The sequence below is a fragment of the Podarcis pityusensis genome (genome assembly GCF_964106645.2).
Source record: "Podarcis pityusensis genome assembly, chromosome: 1".
Classification (NCBI taxonomy): domain Eukaryota; kingdom Metazoa; phylum Chordata; class Lepidosauria; order Squamata; family Lacertidae; genus Podarcis; species Podarcis pityusensis.
In genome coordinates this window covers 65402120-65422935 of record NC_138028.1, presented here as the reverse complement: position 1 = coordinate 65422935, position 20816 = coordinate 65402120, and the positions used below count along the sequence as shown (strand labels likewise).

Here is a 20816-nt window from a genome sequence, read left to right as displayed (position 1 = left end):
CCAGCCAGTCAGGAGTGCGGTCGCAAACGATTGATCTCCCGCGCCCTTCCAAGATATAACGCCTCTTGCCATTGGACAGGAGCGTCTCTGTGGGCGGTGCCGAGAAGAGGCCGCTGGGCCGCCACGTTTGCAAGGGGGATCGGGTTTCTCCGGCGGGAGCCAGCAGCGAAAGAGAGCGGGAGGGGACGGGCTGCAACGTGGAAAAGGTCCCGGGGGAAGTTCCCGACTCCGACGTGGTGTGGATTTGCTGGTGGCTTTGCGCGAAATGGATATCCTAGACCTATGTATGTTTGCATGGGAGGCAGTGAGTTCAAGAGGACTTGTTGCCCAGTAAACATGTACAGGATCGGTAGTTCAGCAATATTTGGAGAGCCAGAGGCCCCCCCATACCGGCTCTAGAGAACCACTGACAGTGCTGGGTTAGAAAGACAATTTGCCTGGCCTGGTATAAAGCCATGTTAAGCCCATGACCTCCCACTGCCTAATCCGAGTTGCCACAATCCTCTTCCCACTTGCTATGGAGTAATGGGACTTTCTTCTGAGTAGACTTGTATGGCGTTTTACTGTTAATTAACAAAATTAGGGAAAAAGATTGCTGTCCTTCAGTATCCATCCCCAACACAAGCACTGGTTTGCCAATTGCAAATGCAAATTGCAAGAAAGCTTCCTTGTTCAAAAATTTGCCTGAGTTTACATGCACGGGAAGGCTGGCTAGACTGAATTAAGCAATGACAGAAGGGTTTTCACAGACGCTTATGCAGCAATGAAGTCTTGTAGATAGTCCCCTTTTGTTCTTTTCTTCTTTAAAACACAGTAAATCGCTGGTTTCTAGAGCGCAGGCAAATTCTGGGCTCTGAAGAAAGGAAATATGCAGTGTGTATTAGTATATGGAAGGGTTATTTTCATAGGAGGCCCCCCTCCCCAAGTTGGGGTCTTGCAACTATAGAATTCGTGGCAGATGGCTGCGTTCTTAAATTCTTCCAAGCCAAGGAGAGCCAGCCACTTCCTCAGGGAGTGTTTCACTGCTGGGCAGCTCTCCCCATTCTTCCTGTCATTTCTCCTAAGGTTTAGGAGTTAGGAAGCTTCTCCTGATATACTTCATTGTGGAATATTCACTTTGTTCACACTGAAAACTCAAAAAAAAAGTCTGCAGCAGTTAAGGATGGTTTAAATGTGCTTCTCTGTTGCATGCGAACCAGATGCAGAAAGTTCATGCAGGCCCAGTGGCGTAGCGTGGGGGGTGCAGGGGGGGCCGGCCGCACTGGGCGCAACATCGGGGGGGCGCGCTCGCACTCGCAGCTCTCTGCCCCTACCTGGCTCACTCACTCTCTCTCACTGCAGTGCTGGCTGTGCGAATCCGATCCGAGCCGCTGGGTCGCCGCCCACTGTGGAGGGGGTGGGTGCCAGGCATGCGGTGCGGAGAGAGAGCGAGGGACTATCTGGGGGAGGGACAGTGCAGCGGCCGCCCAGTGCAGCGCTGAGCGCGGGAGAGAACCACACCAGACTAGCCCAGGCAGCAGCAAGAAGAAGCTGGCAGCGGTGGCAGGTTAGGGGTTAGGGGGCGCAAATTACTTGCCTTGCCCCGGGTTAGGGGGTGCAAATTACTTGCCTTGCCCCGGGTGCTGACAACCCACGCTACGCCGCTGTGCAGGCCAACCCTCTTTCATTGCAAAAAATTACAGTATCCTGGTAGATGGGGCTTCCAACAGCCACAGCTTAAATTGGGTGGGGGGGGACCTTTGGCCCTTCAGATGTTGCTGAACTGCAGCTCCCATCATCCCTGGCATTGGCCATGCTTGTCAGGGCTGATGGGAGTTGGAGTTCAGCAGCATTGGGAAGGCCGGATATTTATCACAACCAGCTTAAAACATCTGAAACAGCCTGTTCCACTGTCAAGTAGTTTGTACCATCTGTAATGTTTTCCTTATGTTTGGTCTCAGTCACTGGATATTCAAGTCCTACCCTCTGGAGCGACAGAAAACAAGTTTGCTCCATCATGTATGTGACAATGGTTCACATATTTGAAGACGGTTGTCACATTGTCTCTTCATTGTCCTCTCCAGCATTCCCAGGTGGAATTTTAATTCCACTTCCATCTAATTGTAGAAGAGCAATGTTTCGGCAGGGCAATCTAGCGCTGAAGCAACCATAGTAATTGGTGCTTTTTCAAATACTTTAATGAATATGCTTACGCACAATGTTGGCTGCAAGATATTCATAGCAGTTAAATTGTAAATATTGTTCACCCATGTTCAGTGAAAAAAATCCTTTTGCTAATCTACAGTTCTGCTAAATGACTCATCTGAGTTGCATGCACACGCAAGTGTTGCGTAAAACATTTCAAAAAATTGGTCTGCAACATAGGCTGCAATTTTGGTGGTGATAGCCGTCAGAAAATGGAGAGGTATATAAACTTTTAATGGGAAACTGGTGTATTTAAGAGTTTATGGGGCGGAAAACAGTGCCGATAAAGAAAGTATTGCTTACTTTTTGCAACTTTTCTCCTTCTGTTTCTAACTATATTTATTTCCCATCCTTTTAATTCTTCTTTACTAATAGGCTTAGTCAGAACAAGGCATTTTATGGTTGACCCTGAACAGTGTATTGTGCTTTCTGTACCCAGAGCTGTTTTCTTAGAGGATGGAGATCAGGAAATTATAACCAAGAGTTCAAAAATCTGCTTACAAAAATGTGCAGGTGGAGCAGATTCGTAAGATCGCAGAAGCAGATGCATGCAACCATCAGAAACCTAAAACAGAATTACTCTGCCTAATGGCGGGGCTTGCTTTACTGAGTAACATCTTTGCATAACTGCAGAATAGATCTTCTGATCACATAGGTCGCAATCAATGATGGAAGAAGCAGCCTGCTTTCTATTACAGTACCTCTAACTGATCTACTTCCATGGTATCAGGAACCACATTCTTCTCAGTTTCCTTCTCCCATTTCCCTAATTAAGACCACTGGTTAGAAAGGAAGTGACGTAGGCAGTGGTGGCTGGTCCATTAGAGCAAATGGAGCACTGCTCCAGCCTTCTCATTCTTCCCTCAGCTAGCCCCCGCCAGTGGTGAAGCTACCACTCCATCACCAGGGGCGGCGTACATCTGGGGCATGGCTGGCACGTGTCCCAGGGGGTGTGACGCACATCGGGGGGTTGCGCGGCAAGCAGCGGGGTGGGTGGGTGGCGAGCGGCCTGGGGATGCGCGCTGAGCGCCTTGGGAGACAGGGGTGGCTGTGATGGCACCCCCCAGATGGCACCTGGGGCGGACCGCCCCCACCTTCGTCCGCCAGTGGCCCCTGTCTACCTCCTTTCTCACTTGCAACTGGCACAGCCTGTTCCCTTCCTCCTCCTCATTCTCAGTGTTGCCCTGTAGAACGCAGCATGGGAGGAGGATGGGGGCAAAAGTAGAATTAGCTGGCTCTGTCCTTGGCTCTGGCTCCACCTACTGTTGGACCAATGTGGTGTAGTGGTTAAGAGCGGTAGATTCATAATCTGGGGAACCGGGTTCGCGTCTCCTCTCCTCCACATGCAGCTGCTGGGTGACCTTGGGCTACTCACACTTCTTTGAAGTCTCCCAGCCCCACTCACCTCACAGAGTGTTTGTTGTGGGGGAGGAAGGGAAAGGAGAATGTTAGCCACTTTGAGACTCCTTAGGGTAGTGATAAAGCGGGATATCAAATCCAAACTACTACTCCTCCTCCCAACCTTCTGCCCCACCCGTCTCAGTGGGCACCAGTCTCCACTGAGAAAGGTGTGAGCCATGAGCAAGGACATGTTGTGTGTTCTCTTTAACAAAAGCTGAGCATTCACAATTCTGTTCAATTTTGAGACTGGAAGGAACATCTCAATCCTTCCAGCCAGACAGCAGGAATTGCCAGTGAGAGGTCACTATTGCTGCACTTTCACATGCTGCCAGGAGTCGCCTGCCTTTCCTTAGTCCACAGATTCTACCATAACAGTTAAGACTGGCAGTCCAAAAGGAACTGCTCAGAAGCAACTTTGGGCCCAGAGCCAGCAGCAGCACCTCTGCCATCGCTGCCTCACCAACTCCATCTCTCAAGAGCACAGCCAGAGGCAGGTTGCTGCTGCTGCTTCCCTGTGAGAATCCAAGCTGACTCCCAAAAATACTGCATGTTAATAGCAGAAAGATGCATTGAGGGTATAGCAAGATGTATGAAAATTGGCTTGCAAAGCTTGGTACATTTGGACCTGGAAATGTCACGGGAACCTGAGAGCCAGGGCGCTATAGTGGTTAGCTTTACTGGAACTTCCTCCCAGCTGAGATAGTGTAATCCTTCACATAGGCTATATTTAGGTGACAGGTGAAAGTCTATTTATTTGTCCAAGCTACTGAAAGCTACTGTTGTTGTTGCTGGTTGTAGTTGAGGCATAATGTTGCAGTTGTGTTTTACTATATGCACAACATATATTTACATACTGTTTATAATGTATGTTGTATTGTAAGCCACCCTTTGCTCTGATCTGGAGGAATGGAGAGTATAAAAACTCATAAAAAATAAATAAACCATTAAGAGTGCATGACAATGGTGCAGTCACTATCTAACTTACCTCACAGGGTTCTTGTGAGAATAAAATGAGAAGTGGGGGAAGAAAGAATGTACAGTGCCTTCAGCTCCTTAGAGTAAAGATGGAATATAAATGAACTGAAAAATTAGTGAATTTTCATGAAAACCTGTATTTGGTTCTCAGATTGAATCCTTGGAGAAATTATGGGATAGAAATAATGACAACAGTGATGATGATAATTAATAGACCTTCTATCCCACCCTTTGCCCAGGGTGCCAAAACAGCAAAACAAAACATAAAACAGTGGCTTTCAACCAGTGTGCCGTGGCACCCTGGGGTGTCTTGAATGATAGGGTTGCCGCGAGCAACACTGGCCTCTGTCCCTCTTTTCCCCCCCTCCATCTCCTCTGATGCCCACTTGCATCTCTGCCTCCCAAAGGCTTGCACAGCTGTTTGTTGCAGCGGCCCTGGCTATTAGCTCCCCAGGCAAGTGGTGCCTCTGGGGCTGGCCAGGGGATGCTTCCCAGGCTCCTGTGGGACAGTGTGAGGAGGCACCTCTCTTTGGAGCAGGGGGGACAGCTGAGAGACCAGGGGTGGCAGCTGCGGCTGCCCAGAGGAGAGGGGAAAGAAGAGGAGGCTGAGGGAACACTCCACAAGGGAGGGGGTTTGGGAAAGAGTGAGAGGCTGCCAGCTCTGCAGGTAAGGGGTGGCATGACTGGGCTCCTGAGCCCCACAGGGGTTTTGCGGAAAGAATGTAGTTAGTCAAGGGAGTCATGGACTCAAAAAGGTTGAAAGCCTCTGACCTAAAACATTAAGCACCTCTAAAAACAGCTACATACCATCACAGCTAATAATTTCAAGGTTGCCAGGACCAGTATCTTTTAGCCAACAAACGCCTGGATGAACCAGAATGTTTCTAAATTCTACTCAGATGTTGATGTTCTGAGGGACATACACACATCTCACCACCAAGAAGGCCCTCCCACATATCAGTACCAATCAGGAAGCATCCAGTGGCAGCAGCACCAACATGGCCTCCCCTGCTGATCACAAAGTCAAAATGGTTGATACTGGGAGAAGCCCTCTTAAGCACTTTGGTCTCAAGCTGTTTAGAGCTTTGTATCACAGGGTGTGCAAAGGTCCGTCATGCCACTTTGCTGAAATCTTTTTGCTGCCTCATAGAGACTTGCCTTTCCCCCGCAGGCCTTTGATGGAGTAAGCAGAATCTGTTGTTTTGTTAATGTGCTGCCAAAGCCTCCTATGACTGTTTCGGGAGTGAGGGCTGTGTTCTGAATGTTGCATGAAAATGTTATTGTTTTCTATGAAATTTTCTCCACACTCCATGGTTTTAAATGTAAGTCACTTGGAAATCTTTTAAGTGTAATAAGTGTAATAAATAATAGTAGTATTAACACCAGTGGGTTCGGTAGCTCACCAGTGCAGCATTTTATAACAAAATACAGGCCTGGACCAGAATGCAAGTTAGGAGCTCAGGTTTCAGAACCAAGGCTGAAGCTTCTGGAAGGATAAGGACCTGATGGCATAGATGGGTGTGTAGTTCATTTAGTTTCCACATTACATTGATTGAAACGGAACTGAAGGCAAGTCTTTGTACTTGGTGCTATGTGAGGTTGCCTAGTCTCTACACGACTTTTTGTGTCATTTTCATTGACAAGACGAACAGGGAGGAGCTTGCCAGCCCATCACTAACCTCCCAAAAGTTTAATTGCATGCAACATTTAGCAAAAGAGACATAGTTTACCAGAGATCTTTAAAATTACCTCCAGTTGAAGCGTGTCAAAAAGCTGCTAAGTTTGATAAATAAAGATGGATGTAAATGAGTTTTGCTACTTTGCCTCCTTCTTGCCGTTTCTGCCTGGGTGGTTGCTTCCCTCTGCTAGTTTATTTTATGCCATAATGTTCAAGGAAACGTTGCATTTATCACAGACAGCAGACACCTGCAGAGAGAAATGGTTCTGTCATTAATAATAATTGTAAAACCAATCATATGACAAAATCTTTTCCTTGGTCTCAGCCTTTCCCTCATGAAAGCAGACATTAAACCCTCTCCAGGCCCCTCCAACCTACTCAAATGCTCAGACCAAGGGTGAAATTCACAGCACCCAACAAGGAAGGGGGCTTTCAAGACGGGGAGTCAGAAAACGCGGAGGGAATTGTCTTTGGGACCCATCGAGACCTTGGCTGCACTCAGCTATTTGTGCTTGCAAACTAGAAAACTGAAGAAAGAAGCATAAACTTTGCTTTAAATTTGATCTGCTGATGACCTGGGCTCCAATCGTAACTCCGCCATTGATTGGGCAAGTCATTTTCTGTCAGCCTCCGTTCCCCATTTCGAAACTAGAAATAATAATGACCTATCTCACAGAGTTCTTGCAGGGGCTTTTTTCGTCTCCCAATTGTTATTCTAACTAAGGCTCAATTGTCTGCTTCAGTATAATAATTCCTGCACAGATTCTCGGCCTAGCAACCCTGGATTGGCAGTTTGGGACTGGAAGCCGAGAATACACTAAAGTGTAAATTCTGCACTTGAATTCATTGACTCCCTTATTTTGGGTTTCTACATTTTATTTGAGTGGACATTGCAAACAAATAATAAACAAGGGGGCGGGGAAGCCCTCTAAAAACACAGCCATAATGTCTATTTTAATGGAGAGACAGTGCTTCTCCTAAGAGACAAGCGCAATTGAAGTAGGCAGCTCAACTGAATTGTGTCTAATGCCACATTCAGAATCTTTGTCCTTCAACTTTCTAAAATTCTAGCTTGACTGTTAGAGATGCAAAACTTTAATTAGACAAAAAAAAGGGCATGCTCATGAGATGAGGCAAATCATCAAAAGGGCTTCCGACAGCAGCATATGAAAAGCCAGAGATTTGTGTCGAGAATGTTCATACAATGCCTTGTACATTTAACTCTTGTTAGCACACATTCAAGTTTGCTAAGTTTTGTATAAGATTGGCGTTTAATTCAGTTAAGCAGGCGGTGACGGAAGTCACTGTATTAAATGCCTCCATTTCTGTATCTGCGTACGCACACACAACCTGATAGTTGAATCTGTAAATTATCAGTCAGCGATTTCTAGTTATTGTTGTGTTGTATCAGCCAACCAGACTTGATTAAATCCCACGTAGAGTTAACCAAGACCACAAAAGCTAAACTTAAAACATATTAGCAAACAACAGAGCTGTGAAGTGAGATGAAGATTATGATGATATACTGAGTAATTGGATACCTATAGTACACTTTTGTAAATGTCAGTGAACTAGACCGTCTAATGCCTTACCACTGAGGTAGTGTTAGTGGTCACATTAAGCACAGGTTTTCTGAAAATATAAGTGCCAAATTACTTTTTAGTTTGCAAAATGGAATTGTGTATGAAATAAACATTACACTGAGGCCGATTTGTGACAGAAAACTCTTTATGTCAAACACAGTTAGCTTAGCAGTGTTGATGGGCCTTCTTTAAGGTCCTAAGATTTCATGCGCCAACCATAAATAATTATTTAACAACTAATAGGGCAAGGCCAGGAATATAATAGCTTTTATGTTGAAATTAACATCAAGTGATCTGTAGACATCTGCTCGGCAAGCCAAATGTAGTCTTCATGTTGCATGTTTTGCCTCACTGCCTCAAAATAACAAGCAGCCTTTCTATTTGGAGGGGCAGTTTTCCTTGTTAAAAATAAAGTGGGGGTCGGGGGAGGAAGCCTACTGAAAGAAAATTGCTTACACTTTAAGGTTTGAGAGTGTGGTGAGCATTAAACAGCCCTGCAGATTTAAATAATGTGAAATGTAAAAGGTTCAGCTTTGCAGATGCTTTTCTTTCCTGATGTATGTACAGAGCTATTTCAAGAACAATAAGGAGATTTTGCTTGTCATTTTTCTCGCGCAGGTGAGGATGTTCAACAATGCAGTCGAAGGGTAGGACAGTGTAAATCTACCTCAGTGAATTTAGGTCTCCCCTCCCTCAAGAAGGTCAAAGATGTTGGTAAGTAAGAGAAAAGCCTTGAATCCGAAATATGAAATGGTTATCTTTTTTCAGAGGACCCGTTCACCCTTTCCTTAAACAGGAAAGTCCTCAATATTTGTGAGCAGTAAGACATGTTTCGTTTTATTTAAAAGTGGCTACCTTTGCGGGGGTGGGGGAGCAGTTTTGATTGGGGTAGTGGCACTGGGGAAAGGATTGTTTCTCCTTTCCCCTTTGTGCAATTTCTCTGATCTAACTTATCTCTGAAGGTGTCCACAGCAATAATAATAATAAATAAATAAAATCAGGCACAGAAGCTGATAGCAGCCTCAGGAGGAGGGATTTAGATCAGAGAAGCAGTTCTGTGGAGAATAGTTAAACATCCCCCCCCCCCTCATTGTTGTTGCTTTATTAAAATGGAGCACTGCCCTAGCCACCTGAGTCTGCCTTCAGCCAGCCCCCACCTGCCTCCTTTCTCACTTGCAACTGGTCCACGGAGCGGCACAGCCTGTCCTCTTCCTCCTCTTCCTCCTCCTCAGTCTCAGTGTTGCACCCTGCCTTCCATTTTAATTCTCCTTCCAATTTCATTTCATGTAGTCCTGCATTTTGGAGTTGAAGGTTTGAAAGGTATATTATCAGAAGCATCCATCACCCACCACTTAGGAACTTTCTGCCAGGTTAAAAACAACAATATACCTGCTTTGTCTCACAGTGCTCATCCACACCTCCGTTTGCCCTGCCACTTTCCCCCAGGGAAACCTGCAGTTTACCGCTGAAATTGGACCAAACAGCAATCAGGTTTTCGGGGAGGGGGCATTTGCTCTGATTCAGCAGTAAATAGCACATTTTCCGGGGGAAAGCTGTGGGGCAAAGGCAAAACCACTCAAACCCATGCCTAGAAAGCACAGGACAAGGCGGCAGTGGCAGTGGCAGGGCAGCACTTCCCATTTCAACTTGAGCAATGAAACAGGACACACCACCCCTGCTGGTGCACAAACTGATCGAAACTCCACCCTACTTTGCTGTGCCATCAAGAATATGTGATATATTTTAAAGTCTGCGAGCTGCGCATATTCCATCAGCTTAGGTTGCCATTCTTCTTTAGTTGGAACTTAACATACAGAATAAGAGAACAAGAAGAAGATACGTTTAAAGAAGATTGGAAAGTGTTTATTGACTATATGGGTGGAAATTCTGTACATTTGAAAGTGTTGACAGCATTAAGATAAATTCCACAGTGTAAATAAATTTTGATGGATGTAATAATGGAATACTGAATGGTTTAGTTCATGTAAAATATGCAGGGATTTATGTTATGCGAAATGAAACATGGAAAGAGAAGAAGGGAAGTCATTGATATTTTAAGGTTGTTTAAGAGAATATTCTAAAATGTAAAATAGAAAAACTTAATAATTAGAGAGAGAAAATATGTGTGTATATATATATATATATATATATATATGCCAATTTCCCCCATTTCTAGTTTTCAAAACTGGGCAGGGGTTTAAGACTCAATGTCAGCATGCAGTTCATGCTTGTCATAATTGTATCACAGTCATACCTCGAGTTGCGTTTGCTTCACATTGCGTTTTTTCAGGTTATGAACATGGCAAACCCGGAAGTGTTTACTTCCAAGTTTGCCGCTTCATGCATGCACAGAAGCGTTCTATCGTGTCACGCGCAGAAGTGACACTCTACTTACGGACTTTTCGGGGTGCGAACGGCACCCCAGAACGGATCGCGTCTGTAAGTAGAGGTACCACTGTACCTTATTTTTACTCTGAGGAAAATAGAAAATAAAAAATACAACCATGCAGCTGGAGAAACCAAAACTACCAGCTAGTAGCCTATCTACTACCCCAAGACAAGTGCACCCATTCCCAGCTCCCAGCCTAGAGATTAGGGCAAAGATTCCAGACTGCATATGCACAATTTTTGTTGGCGTCCATCTGTCTCAAGAGACAATGGAGTAAGCCTCCAGGGGTGAAGTCAAAGTGCTGCATTGGCAGTACCAAAGTCATCTCCTTGGGGTGCAAGGCTGGACAGTGTGTTTGGAGGTCCTGGGCTGCCCACACAAGAAGATCCTCCTCTTGGCCTTGCTGATGTGGTCCAAAGGAAAGCAGAGGAATACATTTGACACCAGCTTGGCTGCAGGAGTTGCTGGAAGGAGGTGTAGAAGGCACCATCCAACCATCTTAGGGACTCCCGGATTTGTTTACTCCTTAGCCTTTTCTTCTCCTGAAGATGTCCCACAAGACAGCGGGTAGTTTGCTGCAAAGTATGTGCACATAGATACTTTGTTAAATGTGCAAAACTAAAACAGGGCCCTACCACAGATAATACTGGTGATCATAAATTCATGGCAGACGTCAGAGCGAGCAAATCGTGGGAAGGGAAAATATGTATAAGCAACATGACAGAGAAGAGATTGAAAGAGAGAGACATGTACTGTTTCAATGTCCAAAAAATGAGGAAGTGCAAGAAAAAAACATTAGATCATAAGAGATTTATCATCAAAAGCAGCAAGACAAAATCATACTTGACACTGGAGAGCCCTGACAGGCATCAGAAAAAGTGCTACTGGAAAATCCACCAATGGGCCGGGATTGGAGTTTAAAAAAAATGACGAGACAAAGTGGGATGGGATGGGATGGATCGAGGCTGGAGTATGGGGACATTTCCAGACAGAGCGAGTAATATACAAGAAAAATGAAACACTCCTTTGGATCTGTACCTTTCCTTTTACTTTTGTAATCCTTACTTCATAAAGTAAACACTGGCTGAAACTCAAGGCTCACCTCATTCAGCATTTCTGTTTTCAACAGAGACTGGGCAGATGCTCTGGAGCTGCCTTCACCAACCTAGTGACCTCAAGATGTTTTGGACTACAGTCCCCATCAGACATAGCCAGCAGGGCCATCTGTAAGTCACAGGTTAGCAAAGGCTGGAGTCTCACAAACAGGGCAACATGCAGATAGGTTACCGCTGATTATCCTTCCTTCTGTTTTCCTTGAACTTGCATAATCAACTTTCTCCCCTTTCTCCCTCCTTAGGACATCTCTTCCCTCCTTGCTGTTCTGCCCTCCAGCAACTGCACTGCCTTCCACTTTCTACCTTTCAAAAATCATGTTTTTATCCTCTTTCATCAGCTTGTGAACAGACTGACCTTGGATTGGTGTGGGTTTGTATTTGTCATGATCGGATAATTTCCCCCCCTAAACCTGATTTCTTAGATTTAATTTTATGTGCCATGTCCTGAGCTTAGGAACCATGATCTGTTTTTGCTGAAAGCGCACCTTGCAGTGTTTAACACAAAGTTCGTAGCACTGCTGCAAAGGCGCAAGCCAGATCTGTGAGAAGAGGGCAAAGAGCAATCCATGAAGATCCTTCAGAACCATACACCATGCTAAGTACAAATAGGAAGGTACCCTCATTGGAGAGATGGATTGAGAAGCAAGGACTGTGTGCATTGGGAATCTTTAAAAAGTAGCAGCAGTGAGGAAGGCCATAGGGAGACAGCTGGAAAGTATGAAGGAATGGAGAATTTGAAGAAGGAGAGAGAACAAACAGCAGTCATAGGTATGAAAGGACTGTGTGGGAGGAGGAGTTGGTAGCAGCAGAGGCCTGCTGCTCCAGCGGGAAGGTAAACGGCATTTCCATGCACTGCTCTGGTTCACCAGAAGTGGCTTAGTCATCCTGGCCACATGACCCGGAAGCTGTACGCCGGCTCCCTCGGCCAATAAAGCGAGATGAGCACCACAACCTCAGAGTCGTCTGCAACTGGTCAGGGGTCCCTTTACCTTTACCTTTAGCATGGCTGCATCTTCATAAGTAAGAATATATCTATGTGATTTCTTGGGCTCATAATCCTCTAGCACAGTGGTGGCCTAACTTGGCCCTCCAGCTGTTTTGGGACCACAGTTCCCATCATCCCTGGCCATTAGTCCTGTTAGCTAGGGATGAAGGGAGTTGTAGTCCAAAAACAGCTGGAGGGCCACGTTTGGCCACCACTTCTCTAGCATGTAGGCTACCAACCACACTGCATATTGAAAGCAAATTGCAGCATTTTTTTTTATAAAAATGAAATATTCTCATTTTTCTGTTTCCCCCCAGAAAAAGGGGATGACACCATAATAAGCAGAAGCACTGGATCCCTCTGCCTCATTTCCATATTTGAGCTTGCCAATCCTTTCAGGTCTCTTTGACTGACATTCTCCTAAATCCATATAAAAGTAACCAAAGAGATGCCAAACACCTAAATATCATGGTACAGCAATAAGGCACAGATGGGTCTTTGAATATATGAAGTGCAATTCTGTGTAGAGCTACGCAGCTGTAATGTGGCTTACTTCCAGATAAGGGTGCATAGGGTTGTAGCCAAAACACTCTTATTTAAATATATGCTATACTCTGACCTTTAAGAGATTTTTGCCTTAATTTTAGCATTTTGGACCTATATCCTCTTTTAAAAAAGAAATTTTTACCTGGAGGCTAAAATTACTATACATAAATACAAATTGCAAAGGCCAGTTATTCTCAACTATTGACAACTGCTGCAGCTCCACCTGCTGGAGGAAATGTAAAAGAACAACTTCTACTGTCCGTTTTGGATGTTTTAGGGAGCAAAAGATACTATCAAGCAATCACTTTTTATGAAGTTATTCCTTCAAGATTTTTCAGTCTCTCCCTTCTGCATAAACATGGTAAGTCCCTTGACTATATTTAATATAAAAAATTAATTATTTGGAGGTGGAAACATATCTGATATATATGTTCACTCCTATAACATCTTCAAGTGTGTAATTAACAAGCTATATTTGCAATTGTGTCAATTCACTTGAATGCACTGTACAAATCTGAACAAATTAAAACATTTTTTGTGTCTCAAGAGAGTGTTTCTAACTATGTGTTCCTCAAGGCCCAACTCTGCACTTCATGCAAATGTGTGGAACCAAACACCACCCCCTGTAGAAAACCCCCAAACAGTTTCCTCAACTGCATTATAACTCTAGTTACCCTAGTTACATCCAGCTTGTGTCCTCAGAAAGCAGTGTAAAATCCCATTTACATCAAAGGGAGCATCCATCCTTTTCAGTGGGTTCAGATGAGTGCTATAGATCTGTACCCACATTAGCTACACACCTGGAATCCATATGTACATCTGTACTCCTATTAGCAGAACATATAAATGCCTCTTTCTGTGTACAGATCTCCCTTTTTGCATCAGGTTAATCTGCAATAAGGAAAAAAAAATTCAAAAATGTCTGTGTGCATGATCTTTCACTGCATGGTTAGCTAGGAAGCTGAGACATTAGTTTAAAAGCCAGCTGAGCCCAGAGCATGCTGGTGACCTCAATGCCTAATAAATAAAAGAGCAAGAATATTTATTAACTTTGTAGGGTTTTCTGATGACAATAGCAATGAATAAAGATTATGAAGTAATTTCAGCATATGCAGTTCAAGCTACATGCTATTCAAGAAAACTTGTATTGATCCGAAACCAGTAACAGGAACAAAAGCCCATTGATTACAACTTCATTCCATACATGTGTTATTAGGTCATGTGATCAGGATTTTGCTGCCAGACACTTTAAATCAGGCCTGATTAGAGCATAATGCATACCCTTACACTAGATTTGGGGCCAGACGGACTACAGAGCAGCAGCAGACTTTAGCATGATTATTGTCTCTGCCTTTGTGTCTGCTGGGAACAAGACAGAGCTGATGTTTGTGAGGGCCATTAAGTAACACAGGAGGAAAATCGTTGGGCAGCTCTGTATCATTTGCCAAGCAGAAGTACCAAGTTAGCTGTGGCAATACAGGCATTTGTTTAAAGTACATCATTTGTCTCAGGCTACCACAGCATTAAATACAAGCACTTGCAATGTTAACAGGTTTGTACATCATAAAAGAACATTATGTATAAGGGTTAATTGGAACACCTCTTGGTTGGGTCAAAGATTCCAGCACTGCAGGGGATTGGCCAAGGTGATCCTTATGGTCCTTTCCAACTCTACAATTCTGTGATTCTGCAATGGTAACATATACACCAGCTGTCAGCTGCATATGGTGCAGTTTCTTGAAATGTGTGAATCCTTTCCATGTGTGGATCCTTATGCAGATCCTTATGCATCTGTGCACAAGAGGGAGGTATCAGAACTTTTGAGGAAACGCCAAGGTTTGCAGAATTAAAAACATGGTTAGGAAAAAAGCCAGGGGGATCCCAAGATTAGCCTAAGTAGGGCAGAGTAATGGCACACAGCCAGCCCCACACAATGACAGGGGACAGAGGCTGGGCACCTGCAGCAAAAAAATTGTTGGGCGGGCAGGTGGTGGTGGCCGCACACGGCGGCAGGAAGTTGTGGGCGGCCAGGGTCCCCTAGAGTTGGCACCCTTGTTGGCAGGTATGGTGTCCTTGTGGAATGCTGAACAAAATCCTGAAAATTTACTCCCATTCAGATTTAAAATGTAATAGGCGACAGAAGACATGGTGGGTCTCCCATCAACAATAATGTTTTCCAAAAAAACAAATCCAAAAGCGAATAAACTAATTCTGAATTAACTAAACACCAGTTACAGTGGTACCTCAGGTTAAGAACTTAATTCGTTCCGGAGGTCCGTTCTTAACCTGAAACTGTTCTTAACCTGAGGTACCACTTTAGCTAATGGAGCCTCCCGCTGCCGCCGCTCAATTTCTGTTCTCATTCTGAAGCAAAGTTCTTAACCCAAGGTAATATTTCGGGGTTAACGGAGTCTGTAACCTGAAGCGTCTGTAACCTGAAGCGTCTGTAACCCAAGGTACCACTGTACAGCTTTATAAAAGAAACTATAAAAATAAACAGGGAGGGGAGAGCCCCACCCTGGGGCACATTCATAGCCTAGCTTAACAAAAAAGAAAGGAAAAGGGAAACAGAATAATCCAGGATTTCTAATATACCATGCAATCAATAATCCAAGAAGCACAGGGTATAGCAACATATGGTATAGAAACAAAATTATATGTATGTAATTTGATACGTAATAGAAAATTAATTTATCCTGAAGATTATAGCATCAAGAGGTCCCAGTAAGCCCAGTATTTCACTGCTTTAACCCTTATTTTTGTGCAAAATGTTTGACTGGTTCCCCAACATCTCCACCAGGGAACTGCTTACTGTGAATTGGTATGTTTAGTGCATGAACACCTCTTAAAGAGAATAAATGAGCCCTGACAGTGGTGTCTGGAGCAAGTTCCACTTGCCAGCACTCCAACTGCTCTTCTTTGCTCAAAACAACAGCAACAAAAAGGCATCAACAACATTTTAATCGTCCTCCTTTAAGAGCCTCTCATCAAGCCTTGCCTCAAGATTTCTTACACTATTTACATTATTCATGAAGGCCTCCATTTAATCAGAATGCTTCAAACTTTTTAAAGTTTCTATATTTGAATATCTGTCTCTTGGCATATGCGCTCATTCAACAATGGAACTTTTGCTTGCTTGCTTTTCCATGATATAAATCACCCTTTATTCACACGCAGACATGCTATTCTTTCTCCCTTTTTAGCATTTAGAATATGTATGATGACTCCAAACAAATGCAAGCTGCAGAAGTCATTGGGTTGTGTGTGTGTGTTTTAAAGCAATAAAGCAGCAATGTAAAAGCTCCCCCGCACTCCCTCATTCAAAACACGGACTTCATATAAAAGAGCCTTGAACAGAAGCTAGAATAGTAAGTTAAGAATCGTTTGCTCTCTGGGAGTACTTTTTCATCCCAGAGTTTGTCTTCCAGTGCTTTTATGATCTAAAATGCACTTTGCTAAATGATAAAGAACTGAGATGGGAAGATGTGTGTGTGTGTCTGTTCCAGAGGCCAAATGGCTATAGAAAAATGTCCTTTTACATTGCCAGGAACCACTATTAATGCATGGGCAGCACCACTTAGCTCAGTATCAAAAAGCATGGGAGGAATCTTCCTAGGGAGAGGGAGGGATAGCTTCTGGGGAAGATTCTAGTCCTCAACAGAAAAGGGGAAGGAGGCAACACTTTCCTCATTGTTATTTTCAGCAGGTTGACTCATAATTGCTGGGTATTTCTGAGCTTGGAGGGGAATTCTCCAAATAAGTCCAATATTCTTCTGTGAATTCTCCACCTGAAAAGAGTGAGTCCAATCTAAATTGAGATATGTAGGGTTCAGCAATGACCCCATCCCCTCCAAGTGTCCTGATTTTCCAGGGACAGTCCCAGAATTAGGAAAGCCATCCTGGCCTCTGATTTGATCCCGGAATGTCCCTACTTGCCCTGCTAGTGCTGCTGCCACTGAGATCAGGGAGGAGGACGAGCCGGCACTTGTCCTGAGTGACAGTGGCAAGGAAGCGTCCCGTTGTGTCTCCAAGGCTTTTGAGGGCCACTGCTGCCACCCTTCTCTCTTGGGCAGCTCATAGTGGCTGCTGGAGAGCAGGCAAGGAAGAGGGGAAGCTGCCACCGCTGAGGCCCAGCCTTGTGTGGTGCACCAGCTCTGAGGGGCAGGCAGAGGGCAGGGACACACTGGGCGGGAAGAAAGGGGAAGCTGAGCAGAGCACACGGAATCCTTATTTTAAAAAAATCTTTCCCCTTTGTAAAATTTATTGGTGCGTGTTTATCTTTTTGTAAATCTAGCAAAGAATAAAAGCTGGGATTGATTTCTGTGATCGTGGGGTGTCCCACTTAAAACGGGACAGTTGGGGGGGTATGAGCTTAGTACAGTGGTACCTCGGGTTAAGAACTGAATTCGTTCCGGAGGTCCGTTCTTAACCTGAAACTGTTCTTAACCTGAAGCACCACTTTAGCTAATGGGGCCTGCTGCTGCCGCCGCGCCGCCGGAGCACGATTTCTGTTCTCATCCTGAAGCAAAATTCTTAACCCAAGGTACTATTTCTGGGTTAGTGGAGTCTGTAACCTGAAGTGTATGTAACCTGAAGCGTATGTAACCCGAGGTACCACTGTATGGCATAAACCCTGAAAAAAGGGTGTTCCACGGGCGGGGACTTGATGGTTAAGCTGTCAAAAAGGATGATGTGACTGAAACACTATTTTAAAGGCTTGTTTTCCTTCTGCCAGACTTAGGCCGACTCAGCCAGTGGTAGCCACACTGCTGAATAGAGTTTGGCTCTAGTGTAACTTTATACTTGCTTAACATACACCTTGTTTTACACCAGCTTCTTGTGTATAGGGTTGGTCCCTTAAATATTAGATGTATGCTAATAATCTTCAGCATTATTCTCCTGAACTAAAAACAAGGAAGCTCCTCATCAACCTTCTATCCAGAAATGTTCATATGTATTTCTGTTTTCTTTTTAAATACTGAACATAAACAGTAAAAAAAAGAGGGGAGAAAAAAAGAAAACTCTGCCTGGAGGAAATGTCCTTGGCGTTTGGAATATGACTTGGTAATTTATTCAAATAAAGGCATGTAGCCATTTTGAATTAGCACATTGTAGAACCTCCTGATAAAATAAAGTCAGTTTAAATTTTAAACAACCTTTAATATTTGTAGAAGTAAATATCCTTTAATTTATCAGCAATTTAGAAGTAATGGGAATTGTCAGAAATTTTAATTCCTCACAATTTAGTTCACTCACAGTGCTTGTCAAACAGTCAAGTGATAGGACGTAAAAGTACTGCTAATTGTTTCAGCACAAGACAGTCCTTCAAAGGTATGGAAAGGAATGTGCAGACACTAATGAAATTTTATTATCAGAACATAGAATTAGAATTGTGGGAAGAGACAGTGGTGTCAGGGACTTGCCGTTAGAATGTTAAGTTCTTGAAGTCTCCAAAACCGCTTCTGGAAGACATTAAATAACTGGGACTACAGACTTCAGAATAATCTCGCATGACAATTGACTTGTCACAGTTTATCATAAGAACAAACCAGAACGAGGCTTGCTATATTTTTCAGGCTATTAACCTGAATGTCGTACAATGTGGTCAGCAACCCATGAGTTGCTCATGTGATAGGCATGTATTCTTGTACATTATGCACATGGAAAAGCTCAGGAGTGCAACACAGTCTGCCAATCTGTAAACACACACTCCTGTATCACATTACCAAACCTCAGCTGTCTATTCAAATTGGATTCATTTGTGAAAAGCAGGCATAATTCATTCATTCTCTCTCTCTCTCTCTCTCTCTCTCTCTCTCTCTCTCTCTCTCTCTCTTGATGGAGCCTTTGAAATTCTTACCTGGATCCTAAGTAGCCATCTGCAAATGGAAAGACTCCTGTTGTTCATGGAGATGACCAAGACCCATGAAAGAATCTCAGCAGAAGTGGGAAAACCATTTTAGTTTATTCCTCCTTACCCCCGCATCCCCCTATGCTACCCGTTGTGCTGCTCCAAGGGGCCACCCCAACCCTCCAGAGCAGATTTAGGAGGGGCAAAAAGGACTGCAGAGGAAAAAGGGGATCAGTGAAAATCACCTCTCCCTTCTGCTGGTGGGAGCATGAGCTGAGGGAAACTTCCAGAAGCCTAGTTAAGATCCCAGTCATTTCTTTCTTTCCATCCTTCAATTTTTGCTTTGAAAATAATGACACAGGCCATGTTCGTATTCTCTGCAGTGAAATTGGAAAGGTTTATTGCCATACACCCATTCCATACATTCAGTCACAGAAGACAAGGTATTATTTTATCGATCAATCGATCGATCTAAACAGCCTTCCACACATGTCGCAAGGCAATGTGCAAAATGTAGAGGAGTCTTTTTTTAAGCTACATTCATTCATGAGCAACTTATGGAGGATGTGTGCCAGTGGCTGAGCAGGATCAGAGGAATAAAGGAGGTGGGGCCAGGTGGAAAAAAAGGACAGAGCAACTCATGTGACTTACCTTTGTACAGTAGGCTACATCCCAGCTACTAAAAATTCAAAGGACTCACACACACACACACACACACACACACATCTCTGTATCCTCTGTCCAGGCAAGCAATAGGTGTTATCGTAGTTCAAGAACACATTTTAGCTCGGGTAAAGGGTGTGGCACAGGGAGGGATGACCTCAGCGTCCTGGGGCTAGCTAAACAAAATGAGGTTTGATACCATTGGTTTCTGGGCTTGAGGTTTGTAATCCCTGCTATAAGATTAGGTTAAAGGGAAACTGTTGCCATACATTTACAAGTTCTGAAAGTCATGTGGGTTCTCCAAGTGATATTGGAAGAGATACATTTTTTATTCTCTTCGGCATGAATTATTCCCCCCTCCTCTCCCCTCTTTTAAAAATGTGTTTGGATCTTAGGAATGGAAGGAGCTTCCAATTAAGGAAGAAGCGTTATACCCACAGGATGGATCCTTCCATGAATAGAAGTTTCTTCCATTCACAAAACAAAAGGTTAGGCTCCAATCCATGGTTTTAAAGTGGTTTTACTTTATTTACTGTATCATTTTGGATTGTTGGGAGTGGGGCTTGTTAATTTGTAGTTTCAAAGCACAAAGTTCCACGCTTCAATTCCATCTTGGATGGCCTCTCTTTCCTGACTCCTAAAGGCTGCAACTATGAATTATCTTCCCCCAACTGATCTTAATTTCAGAGATATGCTCTCTACTCTGAGCATGAGCACTCCTGGGAAGAAATAATCAAAGCCCTCTCAACTCCTGGAGTGGAATTAAGCACATCTCTATACCATTGAAATTCAAGGCCTTCTCAAACAGTTCTGTGACAACTATACTTACCTGAATCAATCAGCACATTATGCTCATGACCAGATGCAGATGAAGACCAGAACAAATAAGGCTTTGTTCTCTGCATTCAGTTGTATGTAGGTAACTATATTGAAATTGCATTGTGCAAAACTATATTAAAATTGTGCCTGAGAAATTGTTAGCTTCTTTCTGTTCCACAAAGGCTGAGCACTTTGGCAATCCCTGAGTCTGCAAGATATTCTGTGGAGGTGATCTCTGTCAGATGAGATTCCAGCTGGGGATTCTAGGCAAAAGTTCGGATTCTGGCCAGGCAAGCAAAGCGTGTCAACATTCAGTTTCCAGTAAGTCACAAAAAGACAAAGTTCAAGTTCTGGTAGTACCATGGATAGCTCCAAGAGGCGCTCGAGCTGGAGAGTCATATAAGCAGCCTAAACGTTGCTTAAGACACTGACAACCCAGACTGAGACCTAAACTGGGATGCAACCCAGTCTGATTAGTTAACTATGCTTCTCCTTGGATCAACTTCTTCCACTTAAAGAGGCCTCGCCTGCTGCAGAAGCCATTAGCTCCAAGGGTGCAGGGGAAAATGTGGCTTCAGTGAGGGTTCTGCGTGGGAGTCTTCAGATGAGGACCTCAGAAGCATGACC

General features: G+C 44.0%; 1 protein-coding gene across 3 annotated transcripts; it reads left to right on the top strand.

Annotated features, from left to right (window-relative positions):
- On the top strand, positions 1-20327 carry LOC308464886 (uncharacterized protein). 3 transcript variants are annotated; one of them, XM_080984545.1, is made up of 4 exons: positions 1-284; positions 8440-8535; positions 11340-11436; positions 11568-11734. In XM_080984545.1, exons 1-4 carry the CDS (start codon positions 266-268, stop codon positions 11668-11670), a joined length of 315 nt encoding a protein of 104 aa, XP_080840671.1. In that variant the 5' UTR covers positions 1-265; the 3' UTR covers positions 11671-11734. The 3 variants fall into 3 exon arrangements, 1 of the variants encoding a protein (XP_080840671.1); XR_013980175.1 differs by lacking the exons at positions 11340-11436; positions 11568-11734 and adding an exon at positions 20058-20327; XR_013980176.1 differs by lacking the exons at positions 11340-11436; positions 11568-11734 and adding an exon at positions 13134-13212.
- Positions 20328-20816: the final 489 nt, after the last annotated feature.